The sequence below is a fragment of the Lonchura striata genome, chromosome 6 (genome assembly GCF_050655825.1).
Source record: "Lonchura striata isolate lonStrDom1 chromosome 6, ASM5065582v1, whole genome shotgun sequence".
Taxonomy (NCBI): Eukaryota; Metazoa; Chordata; class Aves; order Passeriformes; family Estrildidae; genus Lonchura; species Lonchura striata.
Window position 1 is genome coordinate 12,339,635 of NC_140708.1, and position 21,386 is coordinate 12,361,020.

A 21,386-nucleotide genomic window follows, 5' to 3' on the forward strand; every position below is an offset into this window, starting at 1 on the left:
TGTGCCTTTAAATCAAACTGTATCAGATGTCTTACCTAGAGTTTTAATGATTTTGAAGGTGTTTTGAATAAATTGGGAATTATATTTAGGTAAAAGTTATCTTTTGGGGCTTCGCACAGTTTTCAGATAGCATTCTTCTATCTGAGATGATCTTCCAGTGGAAAAGACTGTTTGGCTCAGGTGAGGAAATTCCTTTGAAGCTCCACCTGTCTCTGAGGAAAACAGTGCTTAGAAAGGAAGGGAGGATGAAATTCTCTGCAGCTTCCAGAGCAGCAGCTGAGAAAAACCTCTGTGACCCCCAGATCTGTGTTTGAGCAAGTCAGAAGATGGAGGTAGCCAGGGAATCCTCTGTGTGAAGATGACCTCTCCCTGTATCTTTCTTGCCAAAGCAAATGGGACGGAGCTCATCACTGTGCCATAAAACTGCATCCAGCCCTGGAAAAGCCTTCCTGATCCACAGCACTCCTTATCTTAGAGGAGATCTCAGTTCCACTGGGAGTGGGCTTTGCCTGCAGAAAGTTTGCTTACTGGAAGGTTAGGAAAGGATTTGGTAATTTTGAGGGTGGTGTGAGGACAACATGCATTAATGATGACCCTGAGCCTGAGAAGCAGAACACCATTAGCCCATCAAAAAGAGCAGGCAATATCTAAGTGACAGTGGCATAAGAGAAAAACATCTTTTTTTCCCCAGTGGTAGTTTGCCATAAGAGCCCTTTTCTATAGTCTTCTTTGTTTTCTTCTAGAATTCATTTTGTACATATCAACCCTGAAGAAAGTTAAGTATATAAGCACACAAGAACTAAAATAGCACAATATTAGATTTACTACCATTAAGAAGAGAAGGAAAAAAGCTGGAAAATTGTGTCCTGTTGAGGATTTCCTGGAAAGCATCTGATTGTGTGTTTTTATCTTTAATTTCTGAAACATCTATTCAAGCCTCACTGATCCCAGTAACTCCTACTAGAATATAAGACTTTTCACTGCAGGAATTCTGCTGTGTTGTAGCTCCAGTTCTGAACTGCAGAAAAATACAGGGCAGAATATTGAGTGTTTTAACACACAACATGTTGATGTTGTTGCATAGTTGCATATGAGAATCTTTAAATGCATACCACAATCTTCCCATACCTCCAAGACCTGGCAATAACAATGCAGTGGTGCTGCTGACAATTCTAGTATGCAAAAACCACCATTATGCTCTTTCCTTAAAAACCTCTAATGCTGAAGGGATTTTCCAGACTCTATAAGAAATTTCTGTTATGGCGCTCTGGCTGTTTTCAGCTTCTGTCTTAGTCACACATCCTGTGTCAATATTAAGCTATTCCTAGAGTTTGCTCTCAGTTGAGGATTGAGAACTGTCTCACTAAATTCCAAGTTAATCTGAGCATTTTGGTATGAAACTGTTCTGGTTTGTTTTAAATCAAGGAAGTGAAATTTGAAATCAGATAATGTAATTTTCCTATTAAAACTGCACTCTGTTGAGAGGCTGGGAGAGCTCAGAGGTAGCAAGAATAAATGCCAAGTCCATGTGACTGGCAATGAGTTTTCACAGTCCTGATGTGATCAGCTGCTCAGTCAGCATTTAAATCAATGCAGCACATGACTAGGAAAGGTTTCCCCTTTGTTTAATGCCCTCCTTTAAGGTGCATTCAGAACCCAATATGAAGCTGTAAGTGCAACATTTACTTTTCTTAGTTATTATTAGCATCCTTGTGCTTGTAAGACTCTGGCTGTGATGGGAGAAGGAGGCAATCTTGTAGGACAGCATAGCACACCAGAAACCCAGGGAGAGTTCCTGGTTTTCTAAATGCATTAAAATGGAACCATATAAGATGTACTTTGCACACTGATGATTTTAACCCTATTTTTTCCTTGACTTCCTAGCCATTCATGTAGCTAATTTGTAGTAGAAAGGAGCCTTTCTGAAGTGCTGTGATGGATAACACCGTGTGTCAGAGGGCAGCTGATCTCATTTCAGCTGGGACATGTTCGGTGGCTTCTTTCTTAACACAAGATAACAGAAAAGATTTTGAGTTTTCTTATGAAGCTATGGATAGAGAGCTGCAGCTGGAAAGGCTTGGTGTTCCCTCTGATCAGGCACAAGCTAAATGCAGGTCACTCTGCCATTGTATTTGTGGTTGTTGTGTGGTTCTGGAGGAAGGCACAAGCCCTGTGTGAGGGGGTGGTGGGCTGCAGCAGGCAGTGGGGGAGACAAAGGGAAAACCACCATCCACAATGTTGTGAAGTGTAGAAAAAGTTGCATGCACCTAATCCATGGCATTTGAGCTATGTATGATCTCAGATACCTCAGGTCACTTGTCCCAGGAAATCTGCCAAGAAGGAGAGGAAAGGCTGTGTTCTAGTTGATAATACTATGGCCATTCTCTCCATAGTTTTAGCTTGCTGTTCTCACAGTGATGCTTCCTATTCCCTGTAGAATTTATTAACACACAAATTGGACCTCAGTGTGAAGGGGTCTGCCTGAGACATTACCTAGCATTGGATATTTATTTCAACAAGCAGCAGGATCTCTAAATGTGAAGCACATATTTTAATGGCAACTTTTGGAAGGCATTTCAGCTTTATCACTGCGGGAAAACATCCTCAAAAATTTCCTGATTTACTATTCTATCTTAAGAACAAAGGGAGAAATTTATAGGAGATCAAACGGATAAAAATAGACTGAAAAGACAGCAGATGCTGTTGATACACTGAAGAATTCAAAACCTTACATTTGGTGGTTGTCTTGTTTGCTGATACCACAGTTTTAGTGTTAATAAACAACACCAAAGTTGCACATATTATGAAGCTTTTTTACCTCCTGTTTCTTGTGACAAGTACAAATAAGTCCATTTTGAGTTCCTTGCTTTACGTTTTGTCATCAGAAAAATTAATAATGGTGTTGTCTGGGGTTTTTCACTTCTTAATTGAGAGATGGGGAACGACCATACACATGAAACTTCTAGCTGTGATTCTTTAACCCTTGGGACAGCACAGTATTGACCAAATACAAATTTCTTGGCCAGAACATCAGTGTGCAATTATTCAAGCATTCACATCATGCATCTCTTCCTTCATCTGTTTGGAGTCAGAACTCTCAGCCAGCTGAATTATTACTTCACATTCTTTGCTGCCAGTAAAAGCTTAAATAGCTAAACAGCAAAATTAAATTCTGAATAGAGAATTGCCCCCGCTCTTTTTTCCCCTTCTTTTCCTCACAGTGTTTTACTGAGATGTTAAGGGTAAAAAAGGTTGAAAGTGTTTTTAATCCTTCATCCCTTCATTTTTTAATGAACTGTCTGATCAGGTTAGTAAAGTGCAACAAAAAACTGCAAACTCCTTCCAAGGGAATGAGTGCCTTTTCCTAGGAAAGAGGAGCTTTTTTGTCAGCTATAAGGATAGCTATTATACTGGACATATAGAGCTTAATTTGCTTGATTCCTCCTGCTCTATTAATTGTTTCAGGGAAGCTGTGTGTAGTTGGCTTTTCTCACAAATTTTTTCGGTACGATCACATCCTTTCTCCTTCCACCTCTTTGTGATGTGAACTTGCTGCCTATTTTCAACAGAAAGTAACTCCAGGTTTCAAGATGTTCTAGACATTATATTTATATGGTTTTTTGTAAAGACAGGTGATCACATAGAGCAAAGATGGCTTGGTAGCTCTCGAGCTCAGTCCTTATTCGGTGCTGTAGAATTTCCTCACATTTCCAGCCAGTGTGATCACCCCTGTCAGAAGCTGGGAGAGAAATATGCTGTCCTAATAGTTTTGGTAGCAATCCAGAAATATGAATGTCATTTGAACAGGACTTGGTTTTGAACATGAAAGTGGATATTTTCATTTTTTCCCCCCATTGCAAGCAAACAGTGTCACCTAACCCTTAATTGCTAAAGAGAAGTCATCTCTTAGTTTTGAGCTCTGTATTTGCCAGCACTCATCCCTCTATTCCAGAATCAGCCCTCCTTCATTCATGGCAGCAGGACCTTTGACTGGCAAATAAATAGATCCAAAGTGCTCATTCTTATGTGGTTATGCCCTCCCTTGTGCTGCACTGGATTCAGCTTAGTGTCTAGATGAATGAATACCAGACTTCTAACAAGTGTTTTTCTTGCCTTTTGTAATGCTGTCCCTTCCTCCTCCACTTCTTTCTTGATGCTTAGAAAATGCTTCTCTTCTTTTCTGTGTATGAGGCAGTAAATTATTAGTACTAAATTATTTTGATGTATTAACAGGGCAGTAGGGTCTATTAGGCAGGGTTAACCTCTTTACCCCTTAACATCAGCAAGTAGAAAAAGGTGTTTCTTGAATCTAAATTACCTGCCGTACTCTTTATTTGAAGGCATAAAAGTTATTTCCTTTACCATTTTTTTCATGAGAAAGTAGAATTCATCTCTCTCTCCCTCTGACCTCAGTAACATCTTTTCTCCTGGGAAGAGAAAAAAAGCAGACAGTATCTCCACATAATTGTTTTTCTCCTTTTCTTTCTGTCTTTTTTGTGACTGGTACAGTAATGTAGTGACCTCATATTATATCCAGTGTCAGCTCCCAGTCAAATAGAATTAACTTTTTTTTCAAAACCATCTCACAGAAGATTTAAGTGATCACATAGTTTTACCTCCCTGAAAGGAGTAAACATGCTGCACTTTCTGTTTCATGTGCTAAGTATCTTCTTGCTTTACTTTGCTTTTTAAAGGAATGAGAAGCAACCCTAGTACAGTCATCACTTTGATCCTCTAATGTTCATGAATATTGTAGGAAGGATCTCTGTCATTTAACCTTGATAACATGTATTTTACCTCTGTGATAATATTAATTAGTACTTTCTAGTAGCTGTGAGTTTGCTTCATAGTGAAATTTTGTGTAAATGAAATCGTAGCAACTGGATGAGATACTTGGTGTTATGATTAGGCTGTGAGTCAGCTTGGCACACCTGAGAGGGGATCTTTTCTTAGTGCTGCTTCTCCATCACTCCATTCTGAGGAAGCACTGCTGAAGGCTCTGTTCCAGGTCAGCCAGGCAGACCCTCCCTGCTGCTCAGGATGCCTTTCTGCTTCAGCCAGCCACGGGACACACACTCACTGTGTGTGCTGCATTCTGCTGGGTCCCAGGGCTGCTGGTTTACACAGCCAGCTGTTTGTGCTGCCCTGAGCTCTCAGGAACACGTCCTTTACAATTCTGTTTGTCTGCATACACTAGCTGCATGCTCTGTTTAGATCCTTTTATTTTTACTTGGCTCCATATGATCAAATACATACAGGACGTGGCCTTCATACGCCACGAGATAAAGGATTCATCAGAGCATGAAGAGACGTCCTGGCTGCATCTTGTTAAGGAAGTGCCTGTGTGTGCTCAGCGTGGGTTATGTAACTGTCCTGGATGTGCAGCATCCCTGCCTGTGCCAGCCTGCCAGGCACTGCTCAGGGAAGCACACACACTTCTCTGCAGCCCCACTTCAATGCAGTGTTGCACCCATTAGAGGAACAAACCGAGTAGGCAAAATTAACAGCGATTGCTAGGCTTTCAGAGTTTGCTGATAATGTTCAGAAATAAGTAATAATTTTTGTATGAGATCTGCAGATATAATGATTTTGTTTCTTTTTCTATGGCTCCTACAAGGCTGGTGAAGTTGAGGTACAAATCCTTATCACTACAGGCTCATAAACAATCGCAGCTGGATTAAATTGCTAAGATTCAGTAAAATTGCCTAAGTTCAACCCTTAAGCAAAAGTTGTGAGGTGAGGTACAGTCACATCATCTTATAACCCTACCAATAATTTGACTTTTGTCTTCACCCTGTGCATGTTGAGATATCAGTCCAGTAATTCACATGTGAGGTTGAACACAGCTTCCCTTTGCTTTCATGCTCCCAGGAAAACAAACTGTGTTATGATTTAGCAAATTTGGCATAATTCACTCTGTGAGCAAACCGAAAATGGAATTCGTTAAAGACAGACAAATGCATATTTATTTTCATGTTGTTTTCTTCCACAGAATGATATCACGCCATTACATGTTGCATCAAAAAGGGGAAATGCAAATATGGTCAAACTCCTACTTGATCGAGGAGCTAAAATTGATGCCAAAACAAGGGTAAGCTCAAGTGTGAGTGCTGTGAGTGACTGTGTGGAATTATTGCCTCTGACCTGTGTGTTGCTGTAGAGTTTAAATCATTCATCTTCCCAGCAGGCTACTACAGCTGCACTGCATTTATTTTTAATTAAATGATTGCAGTTGGACACTAACATTTTGCATCTCTTACAGCAGTGTGTGAAACAGCAAGGATGGCAAAGCAGAGCCAACCGTTTTCCTTGTTCCCTTTCCAGTGTATAATTAGGAGCTGCTTTTATCTGTTTGGGAGTAGAGGTGAATGTACAGGAGGATGCTAAAAGATGAGAATTCAGGTCAGATATTTCAGAATTTGAATGCTAGCAGGGTAACTTTGATGTGTTTGCCTCTCACTGTCCACAGGCAGTGTCACAGAGCCTGGTGTGGCTGCTGAGCCTCCTGCAGCTCAGGCTCTGTGTGGGATTTGTTGGCACACGTGTCGGGCACAGGGATGGTTTCCATCAGGCTGGCACCTAACTCAGTGCCCTCAGTGACTTAGAAACTCAATGCATATGGTTATGTCTAACTGCTGGGATTAAAACCCAACTAAGCCAAGTAAATAAATATTTTATTTACTTTCACAGTAGTAAAAAAAAAAAAAAAGAGTGAGAGAAAAGGAAAAAGTTGAAATGTTTGGAAGTAAATCTGGAACTAGTGGTGCTGGTGCTGTGGCTGTCAGGGCAGTCTTTCCAACACACTTCTGTGTGTGCGAGGTAACTCTCAAGAGCTGTCCCAATAACTTTCTGACAATTATAATTTTCTTGACATGTTAATTTATCACCTCTACCTTTTCCACTTTGAATTCATCTGTAGAAGTTCTACTGTTCAGAATCATTCTAAGCAAAAGAAATTAATAACCTAAGAGTAGTTTTTCTACAGTTGTTCCTGTATTCCCAGGTTTTTGTTTGGTTACTGTAGTCTCTGAGATTTCCTGCAGTGCTTGTTAGGCACATTCGTGATTTTTTTCTCTGTCGAATTCAGAAACTGGGTCAATTTATTTTGTCATCTCTTCATTCTCTCCACATGTTCTTCCTTATTGCTTCTATTTTACCTTTAGTAACTGATGTTTTCTTTCTAAAATGTTTATAAGTTTTTTTCTCATTGGGCAGCATGGAAGAGATGACTTTTCCTGGGTAATGTGGATGGTGGGTACAGTATCTGGGCTGAAATTCCAGCCTCTTCTGTGCCACATAGGTGTACCAGGTTGAGGAGTGTGATTCTACCTTGTGGTGGGGAGGGACAGAACAGGGAGAAAGGGACTTGGGGGATTAGTTGTTTCCCTCTGCAAGGGCCCACTGCAGTCCAAATCATTAGGGACCAGTACTTTAAACAGTTGGAGTCAAGTTAGTTCTTTAAGTTAGGAAAATTCGTGCTCTGCTTCATTTCCTCTATCACAAACTCGGGGTCAGACACTGGGATAATTTATGTAACTAAAAATACAGGCTGGGACGGAAACAGGATCTAGGAAGAGGGCAGAAGCATTAACAGCTCCTGAGTCTGGCACAGCTTCCCACTGAGGCAAAAGGCAGTGATGAGTGTGGCTCACGAAGCACGGGTTGGTTTTTTCTGGCTCTCCCCAGCGGCTGCTTCCCAGCCACCCATCCTTTGCAGAGGCCGGGGGCTGTGCAGAACTTCCCTACGTGTGCCGCTCCTCCGGCAGCCCTGGCGCTGGCCGGGCGGCTTTGCCGGCGGGCAGGGCCGGGTGAAGCTGCGCTCCCGGCGGCTCTGCCTGCTCCGGGCTGTGCCGGGCCGAGCCGTGCCGGGCTGAGCCGTGCCGGGCTGTGCCGTGCCGGGCTGTGCCGTGCCGGGCTGAGCCGTGCCGGGCTGAGCCGTGCTGGGCTGTGCTGGGCTGTGCCGTGCCGGGCTGAGCCGTGCCGGGCTGAGCCGTGCTGGGCTGTGCCGGGCTGAGCTGAGCTGAGCCGTGCCGGGCTGAGCCGGGCTGAGCCGTGCCGGGCTGTGCCGGGCTGAGCCGTGCCGGGCTGAGCCGTGCCGGGCTGAGCCGGGCTGAGCCGTGCCGGGCTGTGCCGGGCTGAGCCGTGCCGGGCTGTGCCGTGCCGGGCTGAGCCGGGCTGAGCCGTGCCGGGCTGAGCCGGGCTGAGCCGTGCCGGGCTGAGCCGGGCCGGGCTGAGCCGTGCTGGGCTGTGCCGGGCTGGGCTGTGCTGGGCTGAGCCGTGCCGGGCTGAGCCGGGCCGGGCTGAGCCGGGCCGGGCTGAGCCGGGCCGAGCTGTGCCGGGCTGAGCCGTGCCGGGCTGAGCCGTGCCGGGCTGAGCCGTGCCGGGCCGTGCCGGGCTGAGCCAGGCCGGGCTGTGCCGTGCCGGGCTGAGCCGTGCCGGGCTGAGCCGTGCCGGGCTGAGCCGGGCTGAGCCGTGCCGGGCTGAGCCGTGCCGGGCTGAGCCGGGCTGTGCCGTGCCGGGCTGAGCCGTGCCGGGCTGTGCCGGGCTGGGCTGAGCCGTGCCGGGCTGAGCCGTGCCGGGCTGAGCCGGGCTGTGCCGTGCCGGGCTGTGCCGTGCCGGGCTGAGCCGGGCCGGGCTGTGCCGGGGCGGGTCCCGGAGCCTCGCAGCGCTGCGGGATAACAGCACCGGAGGGCTCAGAAATCGGTACCCAAAGCAAGGAAAAGCTGAGAGGGATGTGGTGCTGGGTGGAAAAAGGGCATTGTTTCAGGAGTGCCTGCCTGGTTCTCATACTCAATAGCAAAGATTGATTGCTCTGAGCTGGCACAACACATGTTCCTGCTAAATCTCTCCTGTTGTTCCAACCTGACCCAATGTTGTTTTCCAAGGCTGAACAATTAAGATATGTCAATTTCGTAATTTTTTTTCTTTTTTTTTTTTTTTTTTAAGCACTATTTTTCTTTTCAATGTCCCAGATATAGAATGGCCCTACAAAAATACAGGATGGCAAAGGCTCTGGTCATATCCTTTACAACAGCATCACCACTGCTGAATGCACTGAAAGGCAAAGAGCAGCTGAGGCTGTCTTTCCTGATACATGTGTCAAAGTCCTGCTTATCAGCTGGATGCCCAGGCAGAGCCCAGCCTTGTGTGTTCTGTGAGGGGCAGGTGCTGAATCCACACACAGCTTAATAACAGGTGGGATTTGCATGTGAGAATAGGTGAGTCTCCTAGTGCCATATGTATAAATGTGAGACCTCTCTCTTTACCTGTTTTTTAAGAGAGTAACAGAATTTTTGTATGTAAGAGATAAGCAGATTTTTTTTTCTGTCAGGATAGGTTTTTTTTTTTTTTTTTTGTCTTGGACATTATGATATTATTTAATTCAAAGATTGATTATTGAAGACAAAATACTTCCTTAAAGGTAAACAGCAAAGGTTCTATACCCTTATGAAAGGATAAAAAGATATCTTGAAATTTCTGCTCAGGGGAAAAATCCTTAGGCCTTTGTTTTTCCTGTTTCATGTCTGTATTTCACCTTTAAATCAGAATGCAGAATATATTGTTTTGTGTTGTTGACCAAACACTAACAGAGCCAGGATCTGCTACTCTGACTCTTAGATGGGACGGATTTATCTATTCAGCTGGCATTTTGTGGTCTGTTCCTGCAATCCATCCTCTGTATGGGATACTGGAATACTCTCCACATAATGCCGTTTTTTTGTTGTTTTTGTTGTTCACAAAAAGAATCATTTTATAGATAAATTAATGAAAAGCATTTCCTGAGTAATAGGTAAGTTGAGGTAATGATTTCCTTAGTCACTGACATGAGCATTTGCGTTTGCTGCTGACAGATGGTTCAGGAAACTGCAGTGCTGAAGTACTGCACAAAAGGTTAACATGAAGGGCTAAATCCTTATCCTGTTTAAATTACTGTAAAAGTAATCCAGGAGCTTCCACTTTCTCTGGATTCATTAGGATTCAGATTTGATGATCACTATTATATTCTTACACACCTGCACACTGTAGTTGGGAATTGAGAGAACATGTGAGACACATCCCAGAAATTATGTTAAAACTATTTTGAGACTCAGACTTGCCCTTTTTTTCCATTTTAGTTCACACTATTTTGCATTCTTTATTTTAACCAGCTGTTCATCTTCCCTCTGTTCTCTTTTTGTGTGTGAGATGTCTAGCAACTGGTATTTGGGGCTGGGTACTGACTTCTTAAGGGTACCCCTCAAGAACTATGTGCTGTCAGGGCAGCTTTAATCATTCTGTTTTTTAGCCAAGATTCTGGGCAAAGGCCTGTTAATGTCTCGTGTAACATATTTACTGAATGTTGCCCTAATTATGTTTTTTCTGTCTTCCAGAAAAGACTTTAAAAAGTAAAATTTAATTAGAGAGGTTGATTAAATTAGCTTGATTTGCTTTGGCTGTCTAATACTGTATATGCCAAAGTGAATTTGAGTCTGAAGAAGGCAGCAAGCAAGTTTTAGCCTGGATTAACAGTAAGTGTTTATAATCTTCATTCTACTGATTTTGCAGCTAAACAACAGGCCCAGCACACTTATCTGCATGAAAACATGTGGGATGTGCTCTTTGAAGATGCATCAGATCATGCATAAGCTGCTCCAGAAAAACCACATATATTAAGATATAAGTACAGTAGCACTGCCTTGGCATTCTGGGTGTGCTTTCATGCGCAGGGAGAGCAAACCTTGTTGGTTGCCCTAGTGCCCAGAAGGGGCAATTTGCAATAGTTTGCCAGCAGAGTGAAGAATTCAGGAGACCTGGAGCATGGAGGGGCTGTGGGACAGAGCCCTGCTGGGCTGAGTGTGTGCATGGGGAGTCACTCAGCAGATAAACCTGGAGGCAGCAGGAACTGCTCCTCTGGGAACGTGTGCTGTCACCTCTGGCCCAGGGGACTGGAGTGCCTGCTGCTCCTGCCAAGGCTGCAGACAGGCTCTGGGAGCTGGCTCAAATTCTGACAATATTGCTGAATATTTATAAAACATTTCAGTTTGCTGGCTATTGTGCTTGGTTTCATCACTCTTAGACTGGGTTAGAAGCTGATGCTCACTGATGTGAGCGCTGTGGTCCTGAGGCTGCTGTGGCTTTGGGACACAGCCCAGAGGATGCCATGGTGCAAGGGGAATCCTGGGTGAGCACTGACAGGGAAAAGGCAGCTGGGGAGTACCAGGAGGCTGCTCTGTGCTGACCCCATGCTGCTCAGGGCTCCCTTAAAGCCACACAAGGAAACACACAGCAGCAGGAAAGCTCAGTCTCGGGACAGTTTAGGGTCCAGTGTAACAAGATCAGGTACCTGAGTGTCAACAGGGACAAGAAACAATGCTCATGTCTCATTTGTGTGTGTGTGTGTGTGTTTAAAATAAAAGCTGAAGCCCCAGAGATGGGTGTGCAATGCTAATGGGAAGCTTGTACCTAATCATAGCTCCTCCTATTGTCCTCTTGGCTTTGCTGAAGCTGCTCTCAGGCTCTCTGGAGGGATAGATAATACAGATGATATGATTTATCATGTCAGTGCATACTTACAGAGTCCTTAATCTGCAGATTATTGTCATAATCGTTTGTAATGGTTTTTCTGAGCCATTGCAGTCTCATATTAAGGCAAGTCTGCTTCCTAATACATGTAATATATTTTATGCTTCACATAGTATAGTCTATGTATGCTAAGAGTAAATAAGCAACTAGAAAATCTTCTAACAAAGTCAGTGAAGTCTTGCTGAGCTCATAGCAATCTGTTTCAATCTCAGAATCTCTTTTTAAAAAAGAAGTCTTTCTGATCTGCATTTCAGATTGTCCCTGCACATTTCTTTACCTGCTCTGTCATGTACCAATTAACTAAACCAGTGAATAGTGTATTTTGAAACTACCAAAAAAAAAAAAAAACAGTCTGTGCAGCCAAATGATCTGTCTTGGAGTGCATTTGCTCTTTGCAGAGACCTGACATCATGTGAACAATAGCTGTAGATCAGCTGTCCTGACAAGCACCCTTGTGCATTGTCCTGTCGTGTCACATGTGATGCATCTGCTGTGTGGCCCAGGATGAGATCCAGCTGGTGGCCCAGGATGAGATCCAGCTGGTGGCCCACAGTGAGATCCAGCTGGTGGCCCAGGATGAGGTCCAGCTGGCCAAGCATGACTGCTTGCTCCTCCTGAGCCACAGAAGCCTTGTCAGGCAGAAATACCCACAGAGGGGTGGGTGCTGTGCTCTGGGAGCACTGGAAGGGTCTAGACTGGTACAGGGAGATGATCAAATGTGGCTCATTCTCTGTGAGCTAACCATGGCATGTTGGTGAAATGGCCTAGGGAGGTGTTAAATCTGGAAAATGGTCTCTAACTTTCGTTTTTGACTGCCTTGAGTAACTGACTTTGATGTACCTACAGAATGTGGTAATTATAGGAAGTAAAAAGAGTGAACAGTCTAATGTACATGGTGATTTTTGGCTCTTGCCTACAGGTCTGTAGTTACCTAGCCTTGATGGGTTTGCTTTTCTTTCATATACAAGTTTTCTTTTTTTTGTAGGTGATATTTTCATATCAAATGTTTGTGTTTGCTCAGTACATGAAATGCCCTCACCTGTGGGAGCTACTGGTTTAAGAAATATGCATTACCCTTTTAAAACACTTATGAAACTATGGCAAAACATTTGCAATTCAGCTGAAAAAATGCTTAATTTGTGGGTTTTGGTATCCTTTCTCTTTGTCTTAAGTGTTTTGAGCAATACATCTTGAATTTGTGTAGTATCATTTTAGCAAGATGCAATTCCAGTACTTTATGGGCTTAAATAGCAGGAAGAAGCAGAAATTACAATAGAATTTACTTGAGTTGTCAGTAAGAAGCATTGGGCCAAGCTGCATTCATTTTGTGGGAACAAATAACTCCCTGTGTTAAGGGACTAAAGTCTGAACCAATTTTTTTTTTTCATCTATGTTAAAAATATATGCCTTATTCTAAATGGAAAAACATGCACAATGAGAACCATACAAGTTTTAAATGAAAGTACCAGGAAAAGTTTATCCTGACAATTCCTAGCTGTTATCTTTTATAGGTTTATCAGGAGCAGGCAAAAATGTAGAAGCTGGAGAATGTAATGCTCTCTGAACCAGCTCCTCCCTCTCCCTGGCTGCCCTCTACACTTTGCAGGGCTTAAGATGATATTCCAGTAGAGTGTGGTTTAGGAATTACCAAGGAAGAATATTATAATTCTGCATGAAAAGTATTATTAAGGAGGTACCTTAATAATACTTGCTATCATACAGAAATGGAGGAGAAGTGTATGTGTGTGAAGAGAGTATGTAAGAAAGAATTTTAGATAATCCCTTGTATTAAAATGATGTGACATACTTGTTCTAGACAATACAACATATGTGTTTTAAGAGTAGTGGAGGACACCAGAGAAAAGCCCCTTCCTTTGTAACTTGTAAATTGAAAAAGCAAAGTTTCTTTAAACTTTGGCATCATTATTTGCAACAAGCAGTAGAATGTTGACTATTACTAAGCAAACTATTCCAACAGGGGTATGGGCAGTATGACTTGACTCTAGGCCAGTCATTCAGCTGGAGGTCACATAAGCACAGCCTGCACAGTGAGACAGAAGTGAATCCAACATACTTCCATCACCTGGGATTAAGAAGCTTTTCTCGTCTGCTGTACACTTGTCAAAATCAGTGTAATAAGAAATTCTGAGGAGGATTTTTTTTTTCCTCTCGGACTAACTGACTATCCACTGACTCCGATGCATACTGACAAATGAGAGGCACAGTTTTCTCCAGGGCATGCAGGCAAAAAGCACCTGAAATGCAATCTCATCTTTACCTGGCATGTGAAGTAAGGGCCTGGAAGGAGCCCATTGCATGAACACCAGTGTGATATGGCTATTTACACATGCAGAAAATCAGAGCCAGGATGTGCTCTGTTGGTTTGAACAAAGAGGTTCAAGTGTTCATTTGCAGGAATCAGTGAGCCTCCTGGGACATCACAGCTCTCTACAAAAGTGTGCAAGACTTTAGCATGTCTGACACTAATCAGTTCTAACTCTGTATCCCACAGGATGGGCTGACCCCCCTCCACTGTGGAGCAAGAAGTGGCCATGAACAGGTTGTAGAAATGCTGCTGGATCGTGGTGCCCCTATTCTTTCCAAAACCAAGGTAACTGATACTCTTTCCTGGTGGGATAATCCTTGCACATTTTTTTCTTTTTCCTAATGTAATTCTGTATGTCTCATATATTTAAGGGCTTGGCAATAACTTTTCTATTTCTTAGTTATTTAAAGTAACTGTGTGGGAGCTCTCCAAAGTGAATGCCGTATGTAGAGCACGTCTGCATATGTAAAATGTGTTAAATCGAGATATACAAGAAAAGATTTCTGTGCCAACCAAAAAGGCTTGTGTGGTAACCCTATCCCTCAGAATTTCAGTAGCTGAAGAACTCTGTGTCTATCCTGGAATAAATACACAGTGATTACAATAAATCTTCAGCTTGTACCAATTTACCCTAAGGCTAGAGAAGAGACAAGAGATAAAAATAGAGCAATGTCCCTTTGCAGAGACAGCTCGTATTTCCTAAGGACTTAGCCTGATTTTCAGATTCTCCCCTCTCTGGCTTTCTGCAGTTTATCATGCAAAATTCTTCCTGATAATTTCAAATCACCTGTGCCAGGATGCACAGATTGCTTTAGGCCCAAGGGCTGGCATTAAAGGGAGCACTTGCCAGAACTCTCCTGGCAGTGGTCTCTGCTTTACTGCTGATTTCAAATCTCAGAGCAGCAGCCTGCTTTGCACCACTGCAATCCATGGCTTCCCCATTCAGGGATGACATTTGGGCTGTGCAATTTGTTGAGGTTCTTTCCAAAGATAACCTTCCACTACATGTTTTTCTTTCTTAGTCTGTAACCAGTGTGTTTCAGCAACATTTCTTTTCCGTTGTTATTTCTTTTCTCTCTCTGTCATCCTGTCCTATTCTGTCTCAGCACCCTTCTATATTCTGCTTTTCTCCTCCCTCCTTTTTTCCCCCCTTTACTGGATTATATTTAGCATTTATTTGGGGAGGTTGGCACCAGCTTTCCTCTGCTCAGTGAGTCACTGGCAAGGGCTGTCATGGGTAATCTGACAGACAGTTTTCACCCATCCTCTGCATGTGGAATTTCCATGGGCTCCCACAGTCCTAGCTTGCAAACTCCATGAGCAGGGGAGAACCACAAGGGGCTGTCTAGGAACCCCTTGTGCCACATCTGCCACTCGTGGAGCCTAGAGCTCATACTCCAGGGAGAAAGGCTCTTTCACCCTCTTGGAAAGGTCTTTTTTTTTATTTAAAGGAAAGGAAAAAACCCCAAACCACCACCAAAGCAAAACCACAAAACCCCCAACCAAACAAAAAACCCCACAACAACAAACCAAACCAAAGGACATCCACATAAACATACACCCTATTTCTTCCATTTCCACCATTGTAAATGAAAACCTCTGCTAAGGAACTACATTTCTTTGTTGAGTGTTGTTGTATTTTCAGGTGTTATCCCCAAGCTTAAGCTGCTGTTCAAGGACTGTAGTTTTGAATTTGTGGCTCTCCCTGAGCAGACTCACACAGCCTAGCCTGAATTCACTAGACAAAATCAGGCAGATTACATGGGATAGTGGGTTAGAAATTGCCTAAGGCTGAGAGACAGACTGGATGTTGATCTGCAGAGGCTTATATAAACAACTTTTGCAAAATAAGAGCCCCCTCTGGAAGAGGGAAAGCTGTTACATGTTAAAAAGTGAACAGAAGAAAGTGCAGAACTTCCTGCAGTTCCTTCTGATGTGTTAATTTTACCACTTTCAGAAGGTAAGCTAGGAAGTGGCTGTACCTCTGAACGGCATAAATGAATTCATTCATTTGGCACTAAACTGCAGTACTGTCCTCTGCAAAAATAAGTGGCTCCATTCTCTTCAAATTAAATCATATATTATTGGAAATAGGACACATCTTTGAAAGAATTTGAACTTCACAAAGTTTTCTCATGTTATATAAAACTCTTTCAGAATAATAACCAGGCTGCAGCTTGATAGCTATTTCCTGCTAGAGATGGTTTAGTGTAGTGCTGACCCTTTTGTGCACTGGAAGATCCTTAGATTTATTTTCAGGGAAGGTGGTGACCTAATGAATTATATGGGGATTTCTACAGGCAAAATGAAAAGGGAATTCTAGTCCTGAACATGCCAGTGATTTTGAATGCTAGAAATTACATTCCTGTCAATAACTGTACATCTTTTTTTAATTGCTGCTTTTCCAGACTTCTTTGGCTCTTTGTCTTTTTCTTTTTTCTTGTCCTAGAGTTAATGGCACTTTCCCAGATTAAAGCTCTTTGACACAGCTACAAAATAAGCTCAGTAATTTTAGGTTTGCCTAGTCAGACAGTTGATACTTTGTACCATCTCTATGGCCCCCTGTTTTGTTTTGAGGTTTTTCTATTTGGTTGTTTTAAGGTATGGTGTGATGTTATGGTCCTTAATGGTCAAAATCTTTGATTAATCTTGAACTTTTGTCTCTTTTGATATTTTCTTGGCAGTCTTTAAAAAAAACCAGTAATGTAAGAGTATTTATAAAGTGGCTCCATCCTAAAGCACCAGATCACTTCTGAGGGTCACTGTTGGGTTGTCTCTCACAAGAAGGATATGAGCCTGGAGAACACTCTTGCATGTAATATTTTTATTTTGACTGTGGCATTGAAATATTAACTTGTGTAAGGTTATAGAGTATCATCAACTGCAGTAGAAATAAACCTGGTTTAGAGTATAACAAAAGACAATTTTCCAACTATATTTTTGTCTTTTTTATCTTCTTTAGCATCCAGTCTTGTCTCTTACTTTTCTGTGTGAGGTCTGGCTAGCTGCTTTACTTCTCTTGTCCATGGTAGATTTTTATCAAGTATTTTGCTGATTTTTCAGATTGGCTCTGTTTATTCTTTTCCATCCATATCAGTCTTTTTGGTACAAGTCTCTACTATAAGGGAGTCTCTTATCAACTTCTCAGTCTCTTACTCTATTAAGGTTTATTGGCTGTTACTGTGAAGAACAACACATTTCACCTGAAGGATCTTTCTTATAAAAATGGAGCAGGATGATGTTTAAAGTTTCATGATTTTTTTACTCACACCTATAAAGCATCATCAGTTATAAACTGTTACCAGGAGGACTCAGTGACCAAGTGAAATTAATCTCTTTTGTTCTACTGTTAACTACACTAGAAGACAGTGAAAATATTTTAAATGCCTCGTTAGTATCAAGCTTCCATGCAGATAATTGCTGTAGTAGCCTTTGGGAATGGGAGAGAGGCTTATCCAAGCCAACATAAATCACAAGTGAGATGCCCATGAGATAATCTTACTTGAAAGATAGAACTGTGTCCAAGAGTGTCCGTGTCTCAGTGCTGCAAGTAAACTGCTCTCCAGTTCTGACAGGCTGCGCCTGTTTGCTTTCACCATCCTGCTTCCATCTCGAGTTCAAATATTGTTCCACTGCGTATTTCCACCTTTCTTTTGGGTTCTGGCTGTTGTCACATGGCCGAGGGAAGGTGATGGAATCTGTGGTGTTTAAATGATCCTGAGATTGTAGCAAGTCTCTGTCTTTCTGCCCTGCTGCCAAAGCAGAAGCCATAATTGGTCTGTGCTGGTTTCAAGGTTGTTTATTCTGTTGATCTCTCACATGTTCTGCTGCCCTGCCCAGCTCTGTCCTGCAGGGCAGCGTGTGGGGCTCTGCCCTCAGTGGGATGTGACAAACATTAAATACCAGAAACTCCCTGGGCTGGATTTACAATAACGTGCCAATATCTGTCACCTACGTTGGACAGTGTGTCCCCAGCCTGAACCAACAGAAAAATGCCAACACCACAGTGAGACATGGAGGGCATGAAGGAGAAAAAGGACAAGGCACACCCAATTTCCTCCATCTTTTCCCCTTTGGACCCCTAATCTAGAATCCTAAAATTTTACTTTTGCACCCATGCCACACTTAATTATTACTTATATCAAACACTCAGAGCTGGTAATTGATCCTGTAAGATTGAAAACTCTTTTCCATGGCCAGAGATCACAGCCAGTGTCTCTGGGGGCTCTGTCCAGGGGGGTTCCTGACCCCTGCCAGGGTCCCAGGGCAGCCAGGGCAGCCAGAGGGATGCTCGGGATTCCCACAGGAAGGGTCTGGTTCAGAGCCCGAGAGCTGGGCTGGTTCTGCCTCGCTGCTTTGCCTTTGCTGGCTGCGGTCACATGAGGGCACTGCGTCTGTGAGCAAAGGTTTGTGTTCTCCGATGCAGACACAGTGTACTGGCAGTCACTTACAGCTTATAAACTATTGTGTGCTGCTACAAGAATAGCTTCTGCACTCAAAACTAATTTTGGCATCAGAAGAATCGAGTAAAAAAAAAAACCTACAGCTGGGAGGAGGAGCTGTGTACCACTGCTAACAAAGGCTCCTTCATTCTAGCGTATATTTTTAATCTTTTATCATGAAATAGTGTCAGGCCTTTCAATTTTTGAGAATTTTCTCTCACTGTTTTATTCTGGAAATACAATATATTTTGGCAGCTTTTCTCAGTATTTTAAACATGGCAAGACATGATTCACTGGTGCATGAGTCTCTCTCAGGGGTTTCCCTGGTGGAACAGCTTTACCACTGCTCCTGGTAGGTCACAGCATGGAGGTTTTATTCAGAGATTTTTAGCCCAGTTGAAGCTTTTGGTGTTTTACCACTGTGGACTGGGAAGAGTGGTCTCCAGAGTTGGATAATATGGTGTAAGCATGTGTACAACCCAAATTCAGTAAAACACGTAAGGAGGGATGAAGGAGGGCTGTAGATTTCACAGGGTGATGCTCTGACCTGTGCTGCCATGCCTGGTTTATACAGGCCACATTTAGAATGGCGAGTTTTAATTCCACTTTAAAAACCAGCAAATTCCCTGGCTGGGGGGTTAAAAGTCACAAAGTGCTGTTCCTGATGTAACTCATGTAAATTGAGCAGCTTGTCTGAGGCATGCCGTGGAAGGAAGCTACATTTAGAGCATGGCTGGTATGTTATGATGGTTTTTCAGTCTGGGGCTGCCTACAAACTCTAACAAAACAAGATTCAAATTCTGGAGTAAGAACCTCCATCCTCACACTGAACATGTTAAGTTTATTTTGGCTTCTCTCTGGGCTTGTAAAATTCTTCGTACAACAAACACTCCGAGAACAATGCGGAGGAGTTTCCCTTCTCGGAGCATCCTCTAACCCATCCGTGCTGGCTCTCTCTGTTGGCAGAATGGTTTGTCTCCGTTGCACATGGCAACACAAGGGGATCATCTAAACTGTGTTCAGCTCCTGATCCAGCACAACGTGCCTGTGGACGATGTCACCAATGACTACCTGACGGCGCTGCATGTTGCTGCCCACTGCGGCCACTACAAAGTCGCCAAGGTTCTCTTGGACAAGAAAGCTAATCCCAATGCCAAAGCACTGGTGAGTACACAGCAGGGTGCTGTTCACAGCCAAACATTCCTGCAAAGTTGTGCTGGGACTTACTGGGAGTTGTTTTCTGCCAGCTGGTGGCTGACAGAGAGGATGTGCTGCAGCCCAAGAGCAAACGCTCCAGGTTCAAAGTGTTAGTAATGTACCCTGCAAGCAGAGGAGACCTTTGCTTGCAGACAGTCAGCAGTGATTTATGAATTTCTAGTGCAACTACAGCACTTTTTCCTCCTTGTAGGTTTTTATGATTTTGAGTAGATGAAACAGCTGCAGACGTAACTGCTGTAGTTTTTGGTATGGAGGGAATCCTTATTTTCCAAGTGTTTGTACAGAGAAAATAATCAGTGACATTTAAAATTTAGGGAATTTTCATAAGTTCTCAGTGATGTGAAACAGTAAAAGGTAGGAATGAGTTACATAATGAGTATTTGTGGTATTCTATGTCAATGGAGTCATATGCCTTTCTACTTTAGAAACAACTTCAGCAGCAAAATACATTAGTGCAGGTAAACTGCATACAAACAGAATGCATTAATGCCTTTTGTTCAAATTGAAATCTCAGTCCATTCTGTTTAAAATGTCTTTGATTTGTTCTTCAAGAACTGTTCCAAACAAATTTACATTCTGACATGAATTGGGTTGATTGGTTTCACAGCCTGATGCTAACTCATTCAACTCCTGAAATGCTCTGTGAGCTCCTGAAACCCTCAGGGGCCAGGTGGGATTGACTCTCCTGAAGGCAGCACAGGCTCCACAGATTCCTTCTCTCAGCCCCTGTGCTTTTTGGGGCAGATCAGCCTGCATTCAGGTGTCTGTGGTCAAGCTATTACAATATATGAAACACAGCTGAGCTCACCCTGGATCTTGTCCACTGCCAAAGAGAGGGGTGAGAGCTGCTACCCTGGAACAGACAATGACCTGGACCTCACATCATGAAAACATACAGTATTTACTATATGGCAGATAAAAAAAAAGGATAATTTTGATCAGATCTGAAGGATCAGCTCTGCCAGCTGTTTCCAGAATGTTCTGCAAAGGCTCTGTTGTACTGAGCAGCATCAGCATTCTGTGCTCTGATGTTACTGCACCAATTGTGGGTGCTCTGGACAGCCTATTTCCTGATTTACTTTTTCTTCTGTGGTATCCTCTCACACTAAATAAGATGATAGTTCTAATGATCACCCCACTGCACACATCTTTTTTAAAGGAAGAGGTGAAACACTTCTAGTTGCAGTAAGCTGACAGGGAATTAATGGAAAAAATAAACAAACAAAATGAGTAGTAAAAATAGTTTAGAATATGTAAATTCCAGAGCCTGTAAAAGGTGAAGTGCTCTTCTTACCAGCAGTTCTAAAAGGTTGAAAGAAAATGAACTAAAAAAAACCCACCCCAAATTCTCAAAAACTTCAGCAGAAAACCCTAGCCAGTTCAAAGTGAATATGGTAAGCAAAAAAGAAGGTTTTGATAGCTTTGCATTAACTGAGATTTTTTAATAAATAATTATTGTGGTGGGCAGTATGTTTCATAATTACAACTGGATATATGAAATAGATCTTTATCTTCTTATAAATTTTTACTTTCTAATGCATGAAAAATGTAGTATACCAAAATAAATTTGGGAGTTTTTCCTTTAAAATGGAAAAATCTCTTTTGTGAATTTCATAGGCAGTTCTATTTTTTCATTACATGAGAGCATCAAAAAGTGTGTTCTTTCTCATTTCCAGAATGGTTTCACACCTCTTCACATTGCCTGCAAGAAGAACAGAATAAAAGTAATGGAACTTCTTCTAAAGCACGGTGCATCAATTCAAGCTGTAACTGAGGTAAGAAATGGTCTTTGCATGCTTCTCTTTGCTTTTCTTACAAAATTCATTTTATCTGTATTG

The 21,386-nt window shown here is 42.8% G+C and overlaps 1 protein-coding gene across 31 annotated transcripts in view; it reads left to right on the forward strand.

Annotated features, from left to right (window-relative positions):
• The window catches only part of ANK3 (ankyrin 3), a 336,993-nt gene that overhangs the window by 212,496 nt on the left and 103,111 nt on the right, over window positions 1-21,386 (forward strand). For all 31 annotated transcript variants that reach the window (XM_085583164.1, XM_085583159.1, XM_085583165.1 and 28 more), the window contains 4 exons: window positions 5,993-6,091; window positions 14,075-14,173; window positions 19,297-19,494; window positions 21,225-21,323. In XM_085583164.1, coding sequence (XP_085439290.1) covers window positions 5,993-6,091; window positions 14,075-14,173; window positions 19,297-19,494; window positions 21,225-21,323 — 495 coding nt within the window. The remainder of the gene's footprint in view (window positions 1-5,992; window positions 6,092-14,074; window positions 14,174-19,296; window positions 19,495-21,224; window positions 21,324-21,386) is intronic.